Below are 17,111 nucleotides of genomic sequence, written 5' to 3'. Positions count from 1 at the left end.
ATGTTACTGCCTTGTTTGACAAGTTTTCCCGTTTAAAAAAATATTTTAAATGTAACTCATTGACTGCATTGTTTTTCCATGACGGACCCTTTTAAAACAGGGAATACAAACCTTCTGATAGTGCAATGGATTGTCAATGGCGTAGGACAGCGTCGAGATAAAGTTTGGCTTTGTAATCAGCGACGCACACTCCTGGATCAGAAACTGAGTCTGAAAAGAACAAGGTAACTGTAAAGCCGCTATTGCTTGGACATATTGAATCTGTATTTAGTTATCACTTCTACTTTCCACTCCACAGCCATAGTAGCAATAACCCAGTCAGATTACGGAGCACCTGAGATTTTGAATTCAGTATTTTGTACAAAGAAACATGGAAGGAGACAGACTAGTGTCCATCAGAATTTGACTTTCCTTGTCATTAAAATTTAGGTTTTAATATTTGCCAGACTAGACAAGCTAACCAAACATGTTTCGCAGTCACCTTGCACAGTAAACTCGATGTGCAAGTCTGGTGCTTTATTTCACTTGTCTCAGGCTCCTACAGATGTTGGCATAGACACTGTCTGTATGCCAAACAGGAGCACAGTATGCTAAGTTAATCAATGTTTCTCAAGAGATTTTAGGAAAGAATGGAGGTTAAGCCAGGAAACAGGTGTGCCTCAAAAGTCTAAATATCTTGGAAGTATGTAAGATAGTCCAAACTAGCAATACAATGAGCTGCTAAGCTTTAAAAAGGTAAGGGATGTTTTAAGAAGGTACTGCATGGGGCAAGCAAAAGTGGGGCCAGCATACTTCAGTAGCAGGTTTTCTGAGTCAGTTCTTTCAAAGCCAGAGACAAGCTCTCAGTATTTCTACCTTCTCACTAGTTTAGAGCCAACAAAAGGGGTTGTAATTCAGAAGCTATGCAGATTATTTTCCACCAATTAACTGAAGACTCTAACCTGTACCCTGCTTTTGTGCTTAAAATGGCCTGAGAGCTTTGCAATAAGCCAATTAAAAGTGTAATTAGAATTTACCTGATGGAAATCTTTGCCACTGCTTTTACCATCGCCACTGAAATCCACGTGCGAGAATAGACAGCGTAGTAAATGCCTGTCTGCCTCGGGACCGTGCCGATTCACAATCTGAAAGACCAAGAACAAACCATCTAGAAAACAAGACATCCAACAATTTTGATGGAAATTTGTCAGACACAGATGGGGCACCAGTACTTTGGTAACTGTAGTAATTTCACTACTTTGTACAATGGAATACTCCAATTCAAATAGGAGGCACTGAGGATCCAAGATACCACTACCCCCTGTGAAGTAAGGATTAACCTCATTTGGGGATGGAAAGACAGAATCAAAGCAGTAAAATGAGGACAGGAATAGAACCTCAATCTCCTAACTCGAAGTTGTAGTCTTTGATCATGCTTCTGCCCACATTAAGGCACACCAGCTTAAGCACTCAACTGGTTTGTTTTTGAGGAAGGAACCAGTACATAAGAGAATTCCTTTAACATCCTAATGAGCCTCATGCCACTAACCTGCACTGTGCCAAGTGACGGCTCTGTGAGCCAAAGTGGTGTGAGCAGTGTTTCAGCTCCAACACATGGGAGAATCCCTAGTTATCTATACAGTCTGCAGAACTGAAAAGTGTTTGGCATTTATTTTGTCAGATACCAACACATGAAACCAAAAAGATTAGTGTTTTACAAGTTACTTAACTGAACTTTTGAGTCAGTGACCCACCTAAATTGGAATGTTGTTTTATCTAGTAGCATGCTAGAGCCAGATTTGACCTGGTTCTACCAATGTCACAGGTTGGGGACCTCCTAGAGTTAATACACTAGTACCTCAATTCTTTTATTTGGAAGGAGGCGGCAATCAGGGGTAAAGGGAGTATACAAGTGGGCAAGGAAATATAGTGAGAGTCTAAGTGCTAAAATGAATTTTTGACTCATTAAGTTAGGATGCCAAGATTACAGGCCATTCAGAAAGTAAACAAGCATCAGATCTTTGACATGTCCTTCAGTCTAGTCCACTATTTTTCTTGTGTAGTTCTTGCAAGTGTGGAAATGCTCATTCAGCATGGCCTTTTGCACATCCTAGTTTAAACGAAGCTATTTAAAACAACTGGTAAATTATCTATATAACAGAATAAAGATATCTAAAAGCACAGGGTTAAGACGAATCTTGGGGATTCAGCTCTCATTTACATCCCACTTTACCCCCACATCCCATAAAACTGCAGCTGTCTTGACACCTGTTCAAACTTCCAGACTCTTCCCCTCAGCAGTCATACAGAAGGATAGTTCTGTAGTGTCAACTCTGACCTTGCACTAGTAGCCATATACTGAGCTCCATAAAGCCAGCATGCTCCACCACATCCTTCTGATCACAAGCCCCTCTGGATTCACTATCACCATCCACCCATACCCATGGTGTTGAACTACACACAGACTGGAACAAGTGTCAGTTATCAGTGCCTCCCATTGTTCTCCCTACTACCTTAATAAACCCCTAAATACTAGGGTTTTCTGTAATCTGAGTTAGACTCTCACTGATCAGCAAGCTTTTCAACATATATTTTACATCAGACAGCTGTGGTGGAGGCTCTGCACCAAACACTTTCCCCTCCAACATTAGTCCATTTATACCTAAACTGAAGAATTAAAACTAATTTGTCAAAAGGCACAGCATCAATAGTTTATGAATTAGCTACTTTGCAACAGGCCTCCTCGCCATCACAGCGACTTAGTGAGGTTGTAGTATACTGTCTTTAAAGCCCGCCTTCCTCTTGTCTTATGTTTCTAAGTTCTTGGCTATTAAACAGCTCAAGTCCAGGCCCTTGCTGTTTTAACTACCATGAGCTTTTTACACATAATCTGTTAACTATTGCTACTTCTAACCATTTCCTTCCCCAAGTTTAGATAACTATGTAATTTTTTTTAAGTCACCTGCCCCATTACAAGCCCAGTCAGTAATAGTCTGAGCAGAATCCACCACCACCTCCTCCAAGCACTAAATTGTGAAACAGAAATAGTGTATAAATACATTTCAGTAGTCTAGCCTACTCAGTTTCCATGGTGTATTTCCCTACCCTCCCATTTTACTTATTTCCACATGCTTCTCTTTTAATAGGTTTCTTTGTTTATGCAACAGGACAGAGTAGTACTGCCCTCTATTCAAGAGTAACTACCCCACTCCCTGACTGCGAGGGCCTCCCAGCAGGTCATGCTCACACAGGAGAATGAAAAGTCCAGATGTATTTACAGTACACCAAAAGTCTCAGATAAATTGTTGAGTGTGAATCTGTCAATCCAGGCTTCAGAATGCATCTAGAACTATGGGCAATCCAAATCACTTAAGTATTGGTATTCAGACATAGCTTCCACGCCTATGTCCCAGGCATTTGAAGGCAGTTACAAACCCCTGGCTCTTCAGTGTGCTATACCAAATAAATCTATGGACTCAACGGAGTCACTAAAGGTAGGAAAGTGAATGAGTATCCATGTTAAAGCCACCATTACAATTGTACCACTGCACTAATTAGCATCCATGAACTAACATAACATGAGAATTAAGCTGTTTGCTCATTTAGATGTTTTATTTCCTACTGTGAGGTACATTTCTGAGCAGGGTGAAGGAAAACTTATCCCCCCGCTGTTCTTGTCTCCACAGGCACAACTCTGACTTAAATGCTTTCTAGTACCTTTCAAACAGGACTACATCCACTTAAATTTTTCCTCAAGGAAATGTAGAATAATTGCCAGTTTGGGTCAATGATTCCTGCTACAGGAAAATTAACAGTTGAGGATGTTCCCATCCCGGTCAGTCCACTTGTTCATACAGTGAATTTATAAAAACAAAAAGCCACTGTACTACATCATGTATCTGCTTGGCTGACAGCCAGTGGCAAGTTCACTACTGCCTACTCAGCAACATAGGTTAGAGTAGAGTTTGTTTCTTAGCATCTTATGCAAATAGTTCAGCAATAAAAATGTCTAAGTAGATGTATAAATCAGATTACAGACAGATTTTCAGGAAAAGAGGTAGGCATTGTTTAAGTAACAGCAACATTTAAGTTGGGTGAATTTGAAGGAAGTTGTATGAAACATTAAGATTTAGTTATTACAATCACTTTTTTGGCAAAATCCAAATATTTAACACTACAGGTATGTTCTAGGAGCCAGCTATCACAGACACAATGATCACAGACACATTCAATAATTCAAGGGCTTTCAAAAAACAAATGCTCGTTTTGTGGCATGCAGCTTGAAAAATTAAAGTTATCTGCATTAGATAACGAAAAGTGTGAAAACATTTTAGTTTACTGCTCAAAAAAGGTACCATGACGACAGACCTAGAAAAGTGAAGTTTTCCACAAAAGCAGGATTTCACAGGAGGCAACAGTGCCCACTATGTTTGCTACTATGTCTCAATCCTGACTTAGAATGTCCCCTCTATAAGTGACAGGTTAGTTCTGTCTCCACACTCATTCAACCCTTTGATTTTCGGTTGACATTGCTCAACTGGATGACTAGTGCAAACTGATATGGTTATCTGCCTGCTGGGAACTGAACTAACTAAACTGGTTTCATTCAAGTCTGGAAGACCAGTTGCTTTAGGCAAACCAGTTCTAGAAACTGGTTCAGTAACATGTGTTTCCTCCTCAGCAATCCACTGTGAACAAGGCTTTTCAGCCCCAAGGGTTCCCTTTACAGTAAAAGGCTATGAACTCAAGATGTAGCCTGAATCTTAACAAATACGTCAAAACATTTCAAACCTAAAAAAAAAGTGTTAACAGTGGACATTTTAAGCTTCTATGTTTTATCTGCAACCCAGAAAGCAAACTTGACTTATTTTACATGTTATACAAGCATCCAACAGTTAGCCAATTAAATTTAGCATTGTAAGATTCAAGGACCATTAGAAGTGTTTAAAATGGTATCCTTTTAAAGGAGTGTTCAGATTTTGCCAGGAAATTGAACAGTGACTCTAGAATTATAGTTACCATCTTTTATTGCATCCAAGGTTTCAGTGAGAACATTTTGAACAAGAAGTGTCAAGCAAATAGCCTTGTAAGTTAACAATGGTACAAACTTAAGGATCCTGATATGAAGGAATTTAGGTAGATATATTTGCATAGTAGATTCTCTCGGGAGGCTGATAGAACACTTAATCAGTAGTTAAAAAAATGAAGTTAGTAACAGACTCTGCTGAGCTTTTGGGAGGAGGGGCTACAGACTAGCTGCTTGGTCCCTAGTCTGTAGCAGTGCATGGGATTCTCCTGTCCTAAGTGCAGTCCTCTGCACTTGTCCTTGTTGAACCTCATCAGATTTCTTTTGGCCCAACTCTCTAATTTGTCTAGGTCCCTCTGTATCCTATCCCTACCTTTCAGTGCATCTACCACTCCTCCCAGTTTAGTGTCATCTGCAAACTTTCTGAGGGTGCAATCCACGCCCTCCTCCAGATAGTTAATGAAGATATTGAACAAAACCAGCCCAGGACTGACTCTTGGGGCACTCCACTTGACACCAGCTGCCAACTAGACAGGGAGCCATTGATCACTACCCATTGAGCCTGACAATCTAGCCAGCTTTCGATCCACCTTATAGTCCATTCATCCAGCCCATACTACTTTAACTTGCTGGCAAGCATATTGTGGGAGACCATATCAAAAGCTTTGCTAAAGTCAAGGAATAAACACATCCATTGCTTTCCCCTCATCCACAGAGCCAGTCATCTCACCATAGAAGTCAATTAGGTTAATCAGGCTACAGTTCTGGACCTTGGGGAAAAGAGGAGTTAGTAAATGTGTAGAAATATACTACAAATGCTGTGAGGTACAACTCAAAGGGAAAGACCACATTTGATGCTTCCATTCTTCCATTCAAAGTTTCCTTTGCAGCACTCTCTTCTGTTAGTTTACTTACATGCTGTATTTCCTGCTGGCTGGCTCGGTAGTTTTTCTTGGTTAAATTGTCCACCAGGTAGCTGATTTGAGACAAGGCCAGCGAGAGCGAGTCAAGATTCATTGCTGGTTGGGGCGGAAGCAGGCGGCCGAGCCCGGCGCAAAATCACCATTATTCCCCTTTAGTCACCTCAGAGACAGGTTAATTTTTGTTCAGTTAGCCTATATCTGTTCTGTGCTATTTCTTCAGCTCTTCTTTCCAAGTGTTCTTATTCTGTTCTGAAACATGGCACCTAGAAGACAAAATAGCATTGCATTAGGTTGAATTTGTGTTAGTTTAGGAATCTTCCAGAGATTTCTGAAATTCACTTAAGTCTTTCATTGAAACTAGTATAATATTTAACTAGCCTTGTAAGTTTCACATAGCATTTCTGAATCACTTCAAGGGTAGAGTTTTGAAAAGAACTTTTACAAAGCTTAACAGAAAAGTTTTCCTGCATTTTTGTTTTTAGGTATTTCCATTAAAAACCAGACTTGGGAAAATATATTTTCCAGCAGTGGTGGAAGTTGAGCATTATGACAGCATAAGAACCAGAAGACAATTTAGGTTTTGTCCAAGAGGAGTGAAATGCAAAATAAATGGTGAAAAGGAGTCAGTTACCAGGTTTTACAGTCTGAGGTACTGATAACAAGGAATTTTATGATTTGATAGCTTCCCTTTGATGTAAAGGCCTACCATAACACATGGAACATTGTTTGGATCATTTCTCATGGTAGCCTATGTGCATGTGCCAATAAAGTGTAGTGTCCATAGAAGGAAGTTCTGTTACAGATTTTCCCCCAGCCCAGCCTTGTTTATGCAGGTCTCCAGCAACCTTTGAGGAGCTAGAGGAAAAAAAGAGCTCAAAACAGACAAAGGGATCACTGCAGATATTTCAACAGCTCTAATCTGTCAGTTGTACTAGAGACAAGGGGAATGAGATACATAACACATGAGATATCACAGAGAGCAAGAACCGACAGTCAATCATTCCAAGCTTCAGACACAGGTTTTAGGGACAATTCACTATTTGAAAGTTTTTGCAGTGTGCAGTCCTTCTTTGCCATATAGATCACACCAAGCAATTGTAAAGAGTAAATACAAGGATCTGCAACAGACCCTAAAATTTTATATAAGCCAGCTTTCCAACCACAAAACCAAAGCTTGACAGCTTAACAAGTTACTATGACAGTATGAAATCTTATTTAATGTGAAATCTGGCTTGTCAAGTTAAGGACTCTGCCAGTGGGGTAAAATTGCATGCCAAAACAAGAATGTACACTGAAGAGTCTTCTAGATCTTTAAGACTGATAGGAAACTGAAAGCTATATTGATAAAAGACATTGTAATCAATCAGCCATCATACTAACTCTTGAGAGTCACTGTATTGAAATGCCATTTATCTGAAGTATACAAAAACAGAAGTCAAGCTGGCAACTTGCCAGGAATCTGAAGACGTCACCTTATTCAGAGAAAACATTATATTGCCACAAGGTACTGAGGAATATACTCTGACCAAATGTGATCATACATGCTGGGACATGTTACCATGGGCTGCGTTTCAGCACTAAGAGGGCAGACATAGATTATTAACATTCACCCTGACTCTCATACTTGTGGCTTTCTAAGTTGATTTGCTACTTCTTTAAAAGGTATGGCCTTATCCAGAAGGGTTTTTCTGCCACACAAGAATTTAAAGTTGGATTCAACAAAAATTATGACAACAGTAACAATATCAACAAATCTGAAAAAGCTGTGCTATTCAACCTCTGCCATCTCAAATTTAACCAAGAATTTCCCCACATTTATATAAAGGAATCTCCTCCCCTTCAATTAGGATTGCAAGTTATGATGTTTATTTGACATTGGCTTTATGCTTGGAGTGGGAGGAGTACACATGGTTAGGCATTTTGTACTTTTCTGGTATCACAGATTGCTGTCACTCCAAAGGACTTGACCAGGTGATCGTTTTAGTCATATAAGCAGCACATTTGCTCCTGGGGCACAATTAGCTAGCTAACAACTGTCCATCAAAATGTAAGTTAGTCTTCCACACCTAAGAAGTTGACATGCTTCTTCTCAATTATGCCCAAAATTAAAGGGGCTCATTACATTTCACAAAAATGTTAGTTTTTATATTCAACAGATCCGTTTTTGGTATTCTGGTAAAAGCATAATTGGACTAGCAAGCGAGAGGAAAAAGATTTATATACATTCTTTATCAACCTACAGACCACTGTTGGATTTTTAAAGCCACTCTTCTGCTGTATTAGAAAAGCCCACATTTTTACGGCTGCCTTATGCTACAAAAATAAATATTACTGAAACTTGTGTGTATGACCCAATTGCCACCATTTATGAAAAAATTACAAGCTCAGAAGTTGGGAGGAAAGAAACTCCCTAGAATTAAAAGGCTTCAACTTCCAGAATCCTAAGAGAGACTTTCAGCTTATAAAAGTGCCAGTTAACTGTACTGCAAAGGGAAAGTTACAGACATCTAACATGTCTAACTAAAAGATTAGAGAAGTCCCTTCAGTTTTACTGTGGGCATTGGACAGGAGTATAATCCATTCACCCTATTTGGGGGTCTTTCACTCAGCAGAGAAAAGAAACAAAAGGTGACTTAAGGCCACAAAGACCTTCAGGAGTACTCTGAGCAGATATGTACTTTAAAAAAAAGTAGTTAAAAAAGATTACTAGATTCCCATTTAAAATAAATACATAAATAAATCTTTCAATGACTAGTTTTCCTGAACACGTCAAGTGTACATTCTTCAAAAGTTCTCACTGCACACACAGAGGCAGCTTACTGGCCCAACAACTGTACAGCTTGAGAAGTTTTTCATACTAACCTACTATACGTATAGCAGATAGGGAATGGCCACCAGCAAGGTCCAGCACAGTGCCTTGTTAAGAAGTTGAGCTCATCAGCAAGATGCTGACAAGAATTGATCACCCTCCCTTTACTAGAATACTTGGATTCCACAGTGATTGCTATGGTACGGACTAGGAACAGCACTCTACCTAGATTTTGCTCATGGGTTCTATTTTTGGGTAGCTAGTACCGATTCAAAATCTTAAAGCTCACCCATGTGGCTGCTGGAAAGTGAGAAGGAACTCTTCCTCAGCCCAAGAGCATCTGACTGATGAGAGAGTAGCGTGGTCACCACTGTACCACCCAAAACTCAGTTTGTATTTTTGGGCCCTCTTACCACATGGCTCCAGCAACTAGTTCTGCTGCTGATAGGAGGTTGACATGGTTCTTGCTTTCACCACCTACTATGCAGTACCCTGTGAACAGCAGTGAAACTGACCACAGCTTTGTTAGCTTAGAGTCATAGAAGATTAGGGTTGTCATCTAGTCCAACTCCCTGCTCAAAGCAGGGCCAACACCAACTAAAGTTTCACTCTGCCCTGCTTAGAAAAGCTAGCAGCAACAACAGTAAAACAAGGGCTTAATTTATGAGGAAGCTGGGAACTTACTCCCTTCTCCTGACATCTCACCTCGCCATGACGAGCATTCCTCCTTGCAAGCCTTGAGCAGCAGCATCTCACAGTACAATACAGTAATCAAAATTAGGATCCCAAATTTGGCTCTCATTTTAAAGTCAGCAGGATTTGAGAATGGCTGAAGTGATACTGTGGCTCAAAGATGAAATACAGTAGTAACGGCCCATACAGTTCTAGGAAGGAGCCTCATCTCAATGCTCTAAACACATCAAGATATAAAGTATGTTAAGGAGGGGTGGATTATATTTTTGTTACAAGCTTTTGTGCTTATTCCCATTACAGAGAACTTTAAGGCAACTATGTCAACTGAGAAAATACCTTATAAACCCTTTATCATTATACCTTTTTAAAGGACAATGACTGTTGATAAGATAAGGAAAATTAATGCAGTACTTGGGAAAGAGCTTGCACAAGTAGATATGTCTTGCACCATTCACTGAATGATCAAACTTGAGTGAGTTTGAGTAGTAGAGAGTTCCAGGGGAAAATAAGTAGATATTTTAGGCAAGTACATTCTTCAGAGACAAGGTAGGTGAGGTAATAACTTTCACTGGACCAACTTCTAAAGCTTGTATCTTCCATCAACAGAGCTACTCAGAACTCTTCTTCGGGGGAAAAAAGCAGCGTCTGAACTAAATACAAGTTGGGACAGATTGATAAGCAGAAGAGGTAAAGTGCATTGGAAAGCAATTGGGAGTCAGATTGTTATGCATAAAGGTTTTGAAGTGGGCAATTAAGGGTAGCAGATAGTGCAGATGTATTACAAGTTGTTGTAATGAACTATGCATAAGATTAGTGTCCTTGTTAAGTCCATAGTTTTTGGTGTCTAGCAGAGTTTCGAACTGAAGTTCCCAGGCTTGCTTTCTGAAGGTGTTGTGCAGGTTTCCCTTGAGGAGGGGTACTGAAAAAATCAGATATGGAGTTATCACATTATTTGCCCACAGGTGATATGGTGTTTTTGTCTTATATTTCTGTGCAAGTTCCTTCAAGAGCATAATGGTGGTCTGATTTCACCCATATAGTTATGGGGCATTTGATACAACATGTGGTATACCTCATCCAGTGTGATAAGCATGTGATACTCCACCCACACCACACCTTTCAAGATTCATGGTTTCTACACATGCTGATCACAACATGTAGTATAGCTCATCCAGATCATCAAATGCCCCAACAAGAACTATGTGGATGACATGAGACAATCACTACACTCTCCTCCGATCCACACAAAACCTGATCCATGATTAGTGGTGGTTTCAACCTGTGCTAGTTGGGCTGTCCAAGGGTACACATCAAACACCCGAAAGGTTTTCACTTGGGCTGGTACCCAACCACTTTGCAATGAGGATCAGAGGATAAGCCACCCAAATGCTCACAGCCCTCCAATGCCTTCCTACCACCCCTCCCAGCCCCCCATGTGCCCAGCAGGACAGACAAGTTCTTCCACAATTCACTAGTAAAGAATCAGAGTGACTCAGCTTACTACAGCAATAAGAGCAGTTGTGACATGCCCATAGAAGTCCTAACATGCTGATGAGCAGTGCAGCACCAGGACACAGTAACTCACATTTGGCTGCTCACACCTGGACAGGCTAGGCTAACCTCAATGATAATCACCTATGTTAACTTGGCAGGGAAGATGTACCCTGAGAAATCCATCACTTTACTCAGCAAGAAAGAATGTCAATCAGTTACTGTATGTATCTAGTCATTTTTCACACTTGAAAGACGTGTGTCAGAGTTCAGGCAACGGATATTAAACTTGATCCCAGTCAATTATAGAAAAGTTCTCCAAAAGACATTTTAACTAATCAAGAGTGCCTTATCTTCTAAAGAAGGAAAAATTCAGTAAGAGTCCCTGGTCTTAAGTAATGCATGTGGAAAGCTGCCTTTCCTCACCACCACTCCAAAAAAGTCACAGTAGTTTTCATCTTTCTGTTGCCCAGATATGACCTACTTGGCCTATTCTACAAATTAGGCTAACCAGCTGAAGTGATCATATACCAAAGTGAAGAGTCATTCACAGGGCAGAAAAAAGTCTGATTTGTGGATCATAAATTTCATGTTAGACTGTGTATGACTTAATTTTTAAACTATGAAGCTGAAAGCATTATGGCAACTGAATGACAAGACATTAGAAGTCACTGTTGATGCAAATGATGTTTTGGAATTTCCTCATTAGCAGTCTTCATAAAAGTCTTAAATATGAAAGTTTCAGAACATTATGAAGAATGGACTTCTAGAATACTGCATTGGTTTAGCTAGCCATCAACAGGGACAAAATGGTTTTTATTCAGCTGTAATGTTTAAAACAAGACTGTCTAGAATGTAACAGGCAAGGAAAGCCATTCTCCTTGAATGTTTCATTGCAAAACTCAGTGAGTGACCCAATAGGACAATCAGACTGCACTCCTTCACCTAAAGTAACTAAAAAAGCAAGGTGCAGTGCACCTAGGATTTTGTGTCTACTTTAAGATAAACAGGCTCAGCCCAAGACATTTTGTTACAAGCCAATTTTATCAGCATATTTGAAGTTAGAGCCCTGCAAATATGCAGACCATGTCTGCAGATCGGATGCAGATACAAGTTTTGTATCTGCACAGGGCTCTATTTAGATTATTTAAGATATAGTTCCTGCGTTACAAGGGGCACTACCTTCATAACAGATTTGGCCCTTAGGTCACCCCTTAAATTATTATCGTCATCTGTATTAGCACTTATCCATACTCTCACACAAAGTATAAAATTTTATTTCAAGTGGTACAGCATACCCACTTTAGTCAACTTATAAATCTTGCACGGAATCATTACACTTCCTAAAGAGAATGACAAGTATATCATAAGGAACTCGTATAGCAGGTAAAGTTTCAGTTGGTAATCAGAGCCACTTCTGAAGTGACTCTAATATTGTGGAATTCAGGTGGGCTATAAACACAAGAATAAAATTCTAGGCAAGAATCCAATAGTTTAGCAGTGAGCACAAACTTCAGTCTCCACAGAAAAGTCAGTATTCAGTACTGAAACGTTTTTACTAATCTATAAATCCAGTAAATGGAAATGCACTGTCAGTTACTGTGTGACACTTCAGTTGCATACAGTATTCCAATCTAAAGGCATGTGGCAGTTCAGTTGTGTATTTTACCACTGAGGAGGGTGAACTGAAAATGCCTTTGAAGTGCTTTGAAATACTTCAAAACAAGAAAAGGAGTACTTGTGGCACCTTAGAGACTAACATTTATTTGCGCTTAAGCTTTAGTGAGCTACAGCTCACTTCATCAGATGCATGCATTCAATGAAGTGAGCTATGCTCAAATAAATGTTAGTCTAAGGTGCCACAAGCACTCCTTCTCTTTTTGCGGATACAGACTAACACAGCTGCTACTCTGAAATCTGTCATTATTCAAAACAAGAGACACTCTACAAAAGTAGTCTTAAAATGGCTCAGGAAAGGTAAGATTTTATTTGAATGTTAGGAATTTTTCAAGGTGCGAGACAAGCATTTCCATTGGGTTTCAAAGGCAGTAGTTAAACAACATCACACCTCCAATGTGGATGTTAGCATTTTATCTGAGCCAAAAAATGTGAGGCCATTACAGGAATGCAAGTTCTATAAGATTCTGCATAAGGAAACAGTGAGGAGCAAAATTATTGAACTAGTTTCTGGTGGAATATGTTCATCTTGTCCTCCCATCAAAGCCACATAACTAGAGTTTATGAAGTACTCTGCTAGTGCCTCAAAAAACTCAGTTAGGGAAGAAACTGGAGGTATGCTTCAAAGCTAATTTAGACTACAAGACAGTTACTGCTTAAACATTTATGGCAAGAGAAAACTCACTGCATAAGCCACATGGATGACAATTTAATTACATTACTGGGAAATTTTACTCATTCTTTCCAATATAGTAGAACAAGCTTAATATTTGGTCTAGTAACTCTCACCACAACCCCAAACAGCTACTCTCCAACAAAAGTTTAGGTTTACTTTAGAGAAAAATAATTTGTAGAAAGCAGTTTGTTAACTCAACTGGCATAGTAGTAACTCAATTAAATGTTTCTTTAATTAGCTATTGAACAAGCTTTGGCATCCTTCCCTTATTTTAAGATTATAAACTCCATTTAGTCAATATGATTTCAGCAGTCAACATGTAGCCCCACACTTACATTTCAGCCACAAACTTGCCTAAATACATGGTCTTGCAATTTTGTGCTACAGAGCATTATAACTAGTTAAAAATATCAGTTTCCAGCCTCTTTTGCATTGACTGTGTTGAATGTTGGTAAGTATCCTGGGGAACACAGCAAGTACCTTTTGCTAGTGTCCCAAATGAAGAATGTGAAAAACACTTAGGTAGTGTACATACTGTAGAGCACTGATCTCCATCCTGTTTATGCACAAGATCACTTTTTGAATTTAAGTGCAACCCAGGATCTATCCTGCTCCTTCCCCAAGGCCCTGCCCCACTCATGCCATCCTCCGCCCCTCTATCACTCGCTCTCCCCCACGTTCACCAGACTGAGGTAGGGGGTTGGGGTGCAGGCTCTGGGCTGGGGCAGAGGAGTTTGGAGCATGAGAAGGTGCTCAGGGCTGACCCTGGGGCAGGAGATTGGGGTGCAAAACTCTAGGAGAGTGTTCGGGTGCCGGAGGGTGCTCTGGGCTGGGGCAGTGTTGGGGGTACAGGGTGCAGGCTCCAGGAGAACAGCTCAGGGCTGGTGGCTGGGATGCAGGCTCCCGCCAGGCAGCACTTACCTCAGTCAGCAGTGCAGCGGGGTTAAGATGGGTTCCCTGCCTACCCTGGCCTAGAAGCAGCCACCATGCCCCTGTGGCAGGGGAATGTGGCACTGCCCCCACAGCTCCCATTGGATGCAGTTCCCCGCTCCCAGCCAATGGAAGCTGCGGGGGCCATGCTTGCAGGCAGGAGCAGCATGGAGACCACTCCCCCTTCCCCCTCACAGGGGCTGCAGGGGCATGCTGACCACTTCCAGGAGCAGTGCATGGCCAGGGTAGGCAGGGAGCCTGCCTTAGCCCTGCTGGACTTTTTGCAGCCAGAGATCACATTCGACTGTCAGAGGCTCCAGGATCGACCAGCTGATTGCAATCTAACAGTTGGTGACCACTGTTGTAGAGCAACCAGGATACACATTTATATCCTATTTGCACTCCAGTTTAACAATGCAGTTTGAAGTTCTCCCTAGTCAGTGTAGTTAAGTTTACAATAGATAGGACCTATCTTCAGTGACCAGTGAAGATGGATTAGAACTGATTTTTTTCTACCAAAAACACGTTTAAAACTGTTGATAAATGTTACATGCCAGCGCCTTAAAGGAGAACTTCAGTGATTAATACTACATACTTCTCAGTGTTATTTATTAACTAAAAACACAAACTGAATCTCGCTAGAGCACAGGAATACTGTACTCAATGAATGACACTTCTCCCTGCACTTTGGTTTACTGATGGGCATTCACTAGAGTAATTTTTCCTCCTCAGTAACAGCAGTTATAAAAATCTCTGCTCTACTCCCTTCAGTACAGTCCATCCACATAGCTAAACATGGCCAACTCAGTATCTCATTTCTATCCAACTCCAGCTATTAAATACAATTTTAAAGTAAACACTGATCAGAAGAATGGACAGGAATAAATCTCTCTAGGGAGAAGCACAGGGGAGACTCAAGACTGGAGTTGTAGGGCAACAGGATGAGGGTCAGAAATTTAGACAGCCATGTTTATAGGGATATGAAGTGAAGGACAATACTGAATCTAGATGCAGGAGTGGGATGGAAAGTACATTTCTGCACAGCCATCCAAGACTGCTTCCTGTTTACAAGGCAATTACCTCATCCGGGCTAATTTTGCCTTCATTTTATTCAATCCAAAGTATAGTTACCTTGGAAACAGGAAGCCTCCTGAAGTTACTTATATGTATCAAGAATGAATTGTCATACAAGTCTCTTTAGAAATACCTGTATTTCACTACCAGCTTAACAATCTGACAGCTGCTTTCCATCATAGAGTCCTTGAAGTTGAGCTCAGAAAGCATCTGCATTATCCGATCACATGACAAAACTGGAGACTTCTAAACTTTAAGTTTTATGTTCCAGGCACTAAGTCTATATTTGGCTGTCACAGTGTCAACTTTTATCTGTTCATTATATTTAAGGCCCTTGTACATCACGTCTCACTCTTTTTGCAGTTGTATGCACTGAACAAAATCTTTTGCAATTTGTTAAAGTTAGCTGGCAGTCACCTTTCAGTTTCAAGACCTTGGAAGGGAAGGCTATTACACAAGCAATGAATGCCCATTTCAAGGGAGCTATTTTTAAAGAACAGTTTACACTAAGTTACTACAATTACATTAAGTTTTCTAGTTTTGAACTAAGCAAATGTTAGGACTAAGCAGCTGCTCATCACTCAAGTTAACTGGATGATAGAATTTAGAAATGTTTTTTCCTTTCAACTGAATAGCACAGCCACTTCTGGTATGCTGAAATAATTTGTAATTAAAGACCATGTCCTCACAGTACTTACTGTATGAATATGTAACTCCATTTTTATATATTTATTTTTCATCAGCCAAAGTAACAGAATAACCCTGTCTTGTAAATGTTGGGCTTTTCAAGACCTCCTCTTACTCGGCTTTTCAAGAACCCATGTCAGGTCAGGCCTACCACGGGCTCTTTACGTTAACCAACAGCCTAGAGGTTGGAAACGATCCGTGAGGGCCAGGTATTCAAAGACCTGATCCAACTCATTTCAAACCCAGTAACTCATGGGGATCCAAAAGGAGCCCAAGGGGATGTGGTAGCCTAAGTCCATCCTCCCTCACCCACCAGGGAAGAGGCAGGTTTTCCTAGGCTCCCTCCTAGCAAGCTCATTAACGCTGGTGTCTCAAAGAACCGTAGCCCCAGGAGAAAGGTAAGTTTCTGCCCCCCGCCCGTCCTGGAAAACTGGGGAGCTGGAGTCCAGCCACTCCCCGCCGAGAGCCCCAGCAGCCAGGCAGACTGGTCCAGCACGGACCGCCCAGCCCTACACACGGTCGAGCCCCGCAAACGGCTGGGCCTCGGAGCCTCCACTCGGGCTCCCCCTACCGGGAGCTTCCGGCCGGGCTCACGGGCCCCACCGCCGCAAGCCCGCCCGCCGCTCCGGGCGGGCGCCGGGCTGTCCTGCCCCCGACGTGCGGGGTGCCCCCTCTACGGACCCGGGCTCCCGCCTCCCCCAGACTGCGGGTCACGTCCCAGCCTAGCCCCCGAGCGCCTCACGACCGCCCCAGCACCGCTCCGAGCCCCCCACAAGACTCGGGCTACCCCACGCTCCCATCCTTCCGGTCCGTTCCTGCTCGCCTGGGCCCGGGCCCCACATACTCTAAGCCCAGGGCTGAGCCCGGCCCCAGGCCTCCGTACCCGCGGCCTGCTCCCAGGCGTCCAGCCCAGGGCCCCGTCGCGGCTCTCACCTCAGACGGCAGGGCTGGGGATCGTGGGGCCGCAGCAGGCGCCTCGCTCAGCCTCTGGCGCTTTTATCCTCTCTCAGCTTTTCACCTCCGCTGGTTTCAATACAAAATGGCGGACGGGGTCGCGCGCTCACGTCGCGGCCTTTCCCCTCCCCAGTCCCCTCGCGGCACGCCAGGCGCAGGGCGGGGCCGCGGCCCTCCTCCCCGCGCACGCGG

At 41.9% G+C, this 17,111-nt stretch overlaps 1 protein-coding gene across 13 annotated transcripts in view; it reads right to left on the bottom strand.

Annotated features, from left to right (window-relative positions):
• The window catches only part of CNOT1 (CCR4-NOT transcription complex subunit 1), a 90,776-nt gene extending 73,665 nt beyond the window's left edge, over positions 1–17,111 (bottom strand). For 9 of the 13 annotated variants that reach the window (XM_073307322.2, XM_073307327.2, XM_073307324.2 and 6 more), the window contains exons 1-4: positions 16,899–17,106; positions 5,921–6,191; positions 1,017–1,124; positions 112–210 (exon numbers count right to left, since the gene is read on the bottom strand). In XM_073307322.2, the coding sequence (XP_073163423.1) occupies positions 112–210; positions 1,017–1,124; positions 5,921–6,022 (309 nt within the window). In that variant the 5' untranslated portion in view covers positions 6,023–6,191; positions 16,899–17,106. Of the gene's footprint in view, positions 1–111; positions 211–1,016; positions 1,125–5,920; positions 6,192–16,898 lie in introns of all 13 variants that reach the window. The other 4 variants (XM_073307333.2, XM_073307330.2, XM_073307334.2 and 1 more) reach the window with 3 other exon arrangements.

The sequence above is a fragment of the Lepidochelys kempii genome, chromosome 12, assembly GCF_965140285.1.
Source record: "Lepidochelys kempii isolate rLepKem1 chromosome 12, rLepKem1.hap1, whole genome shotgun sequence".
In the NCBI taxonomy this organism is placed as follows: Eukaryota; Metazoa; Chordata; order Testudines; family Cheloniidae; genus Lepidochelys; species Lepidochelys kempii.
Note: the sequence above shows the minus strand (reverse complement) of the source record. Positions and strands in the feature narration are given on the sequence as shown.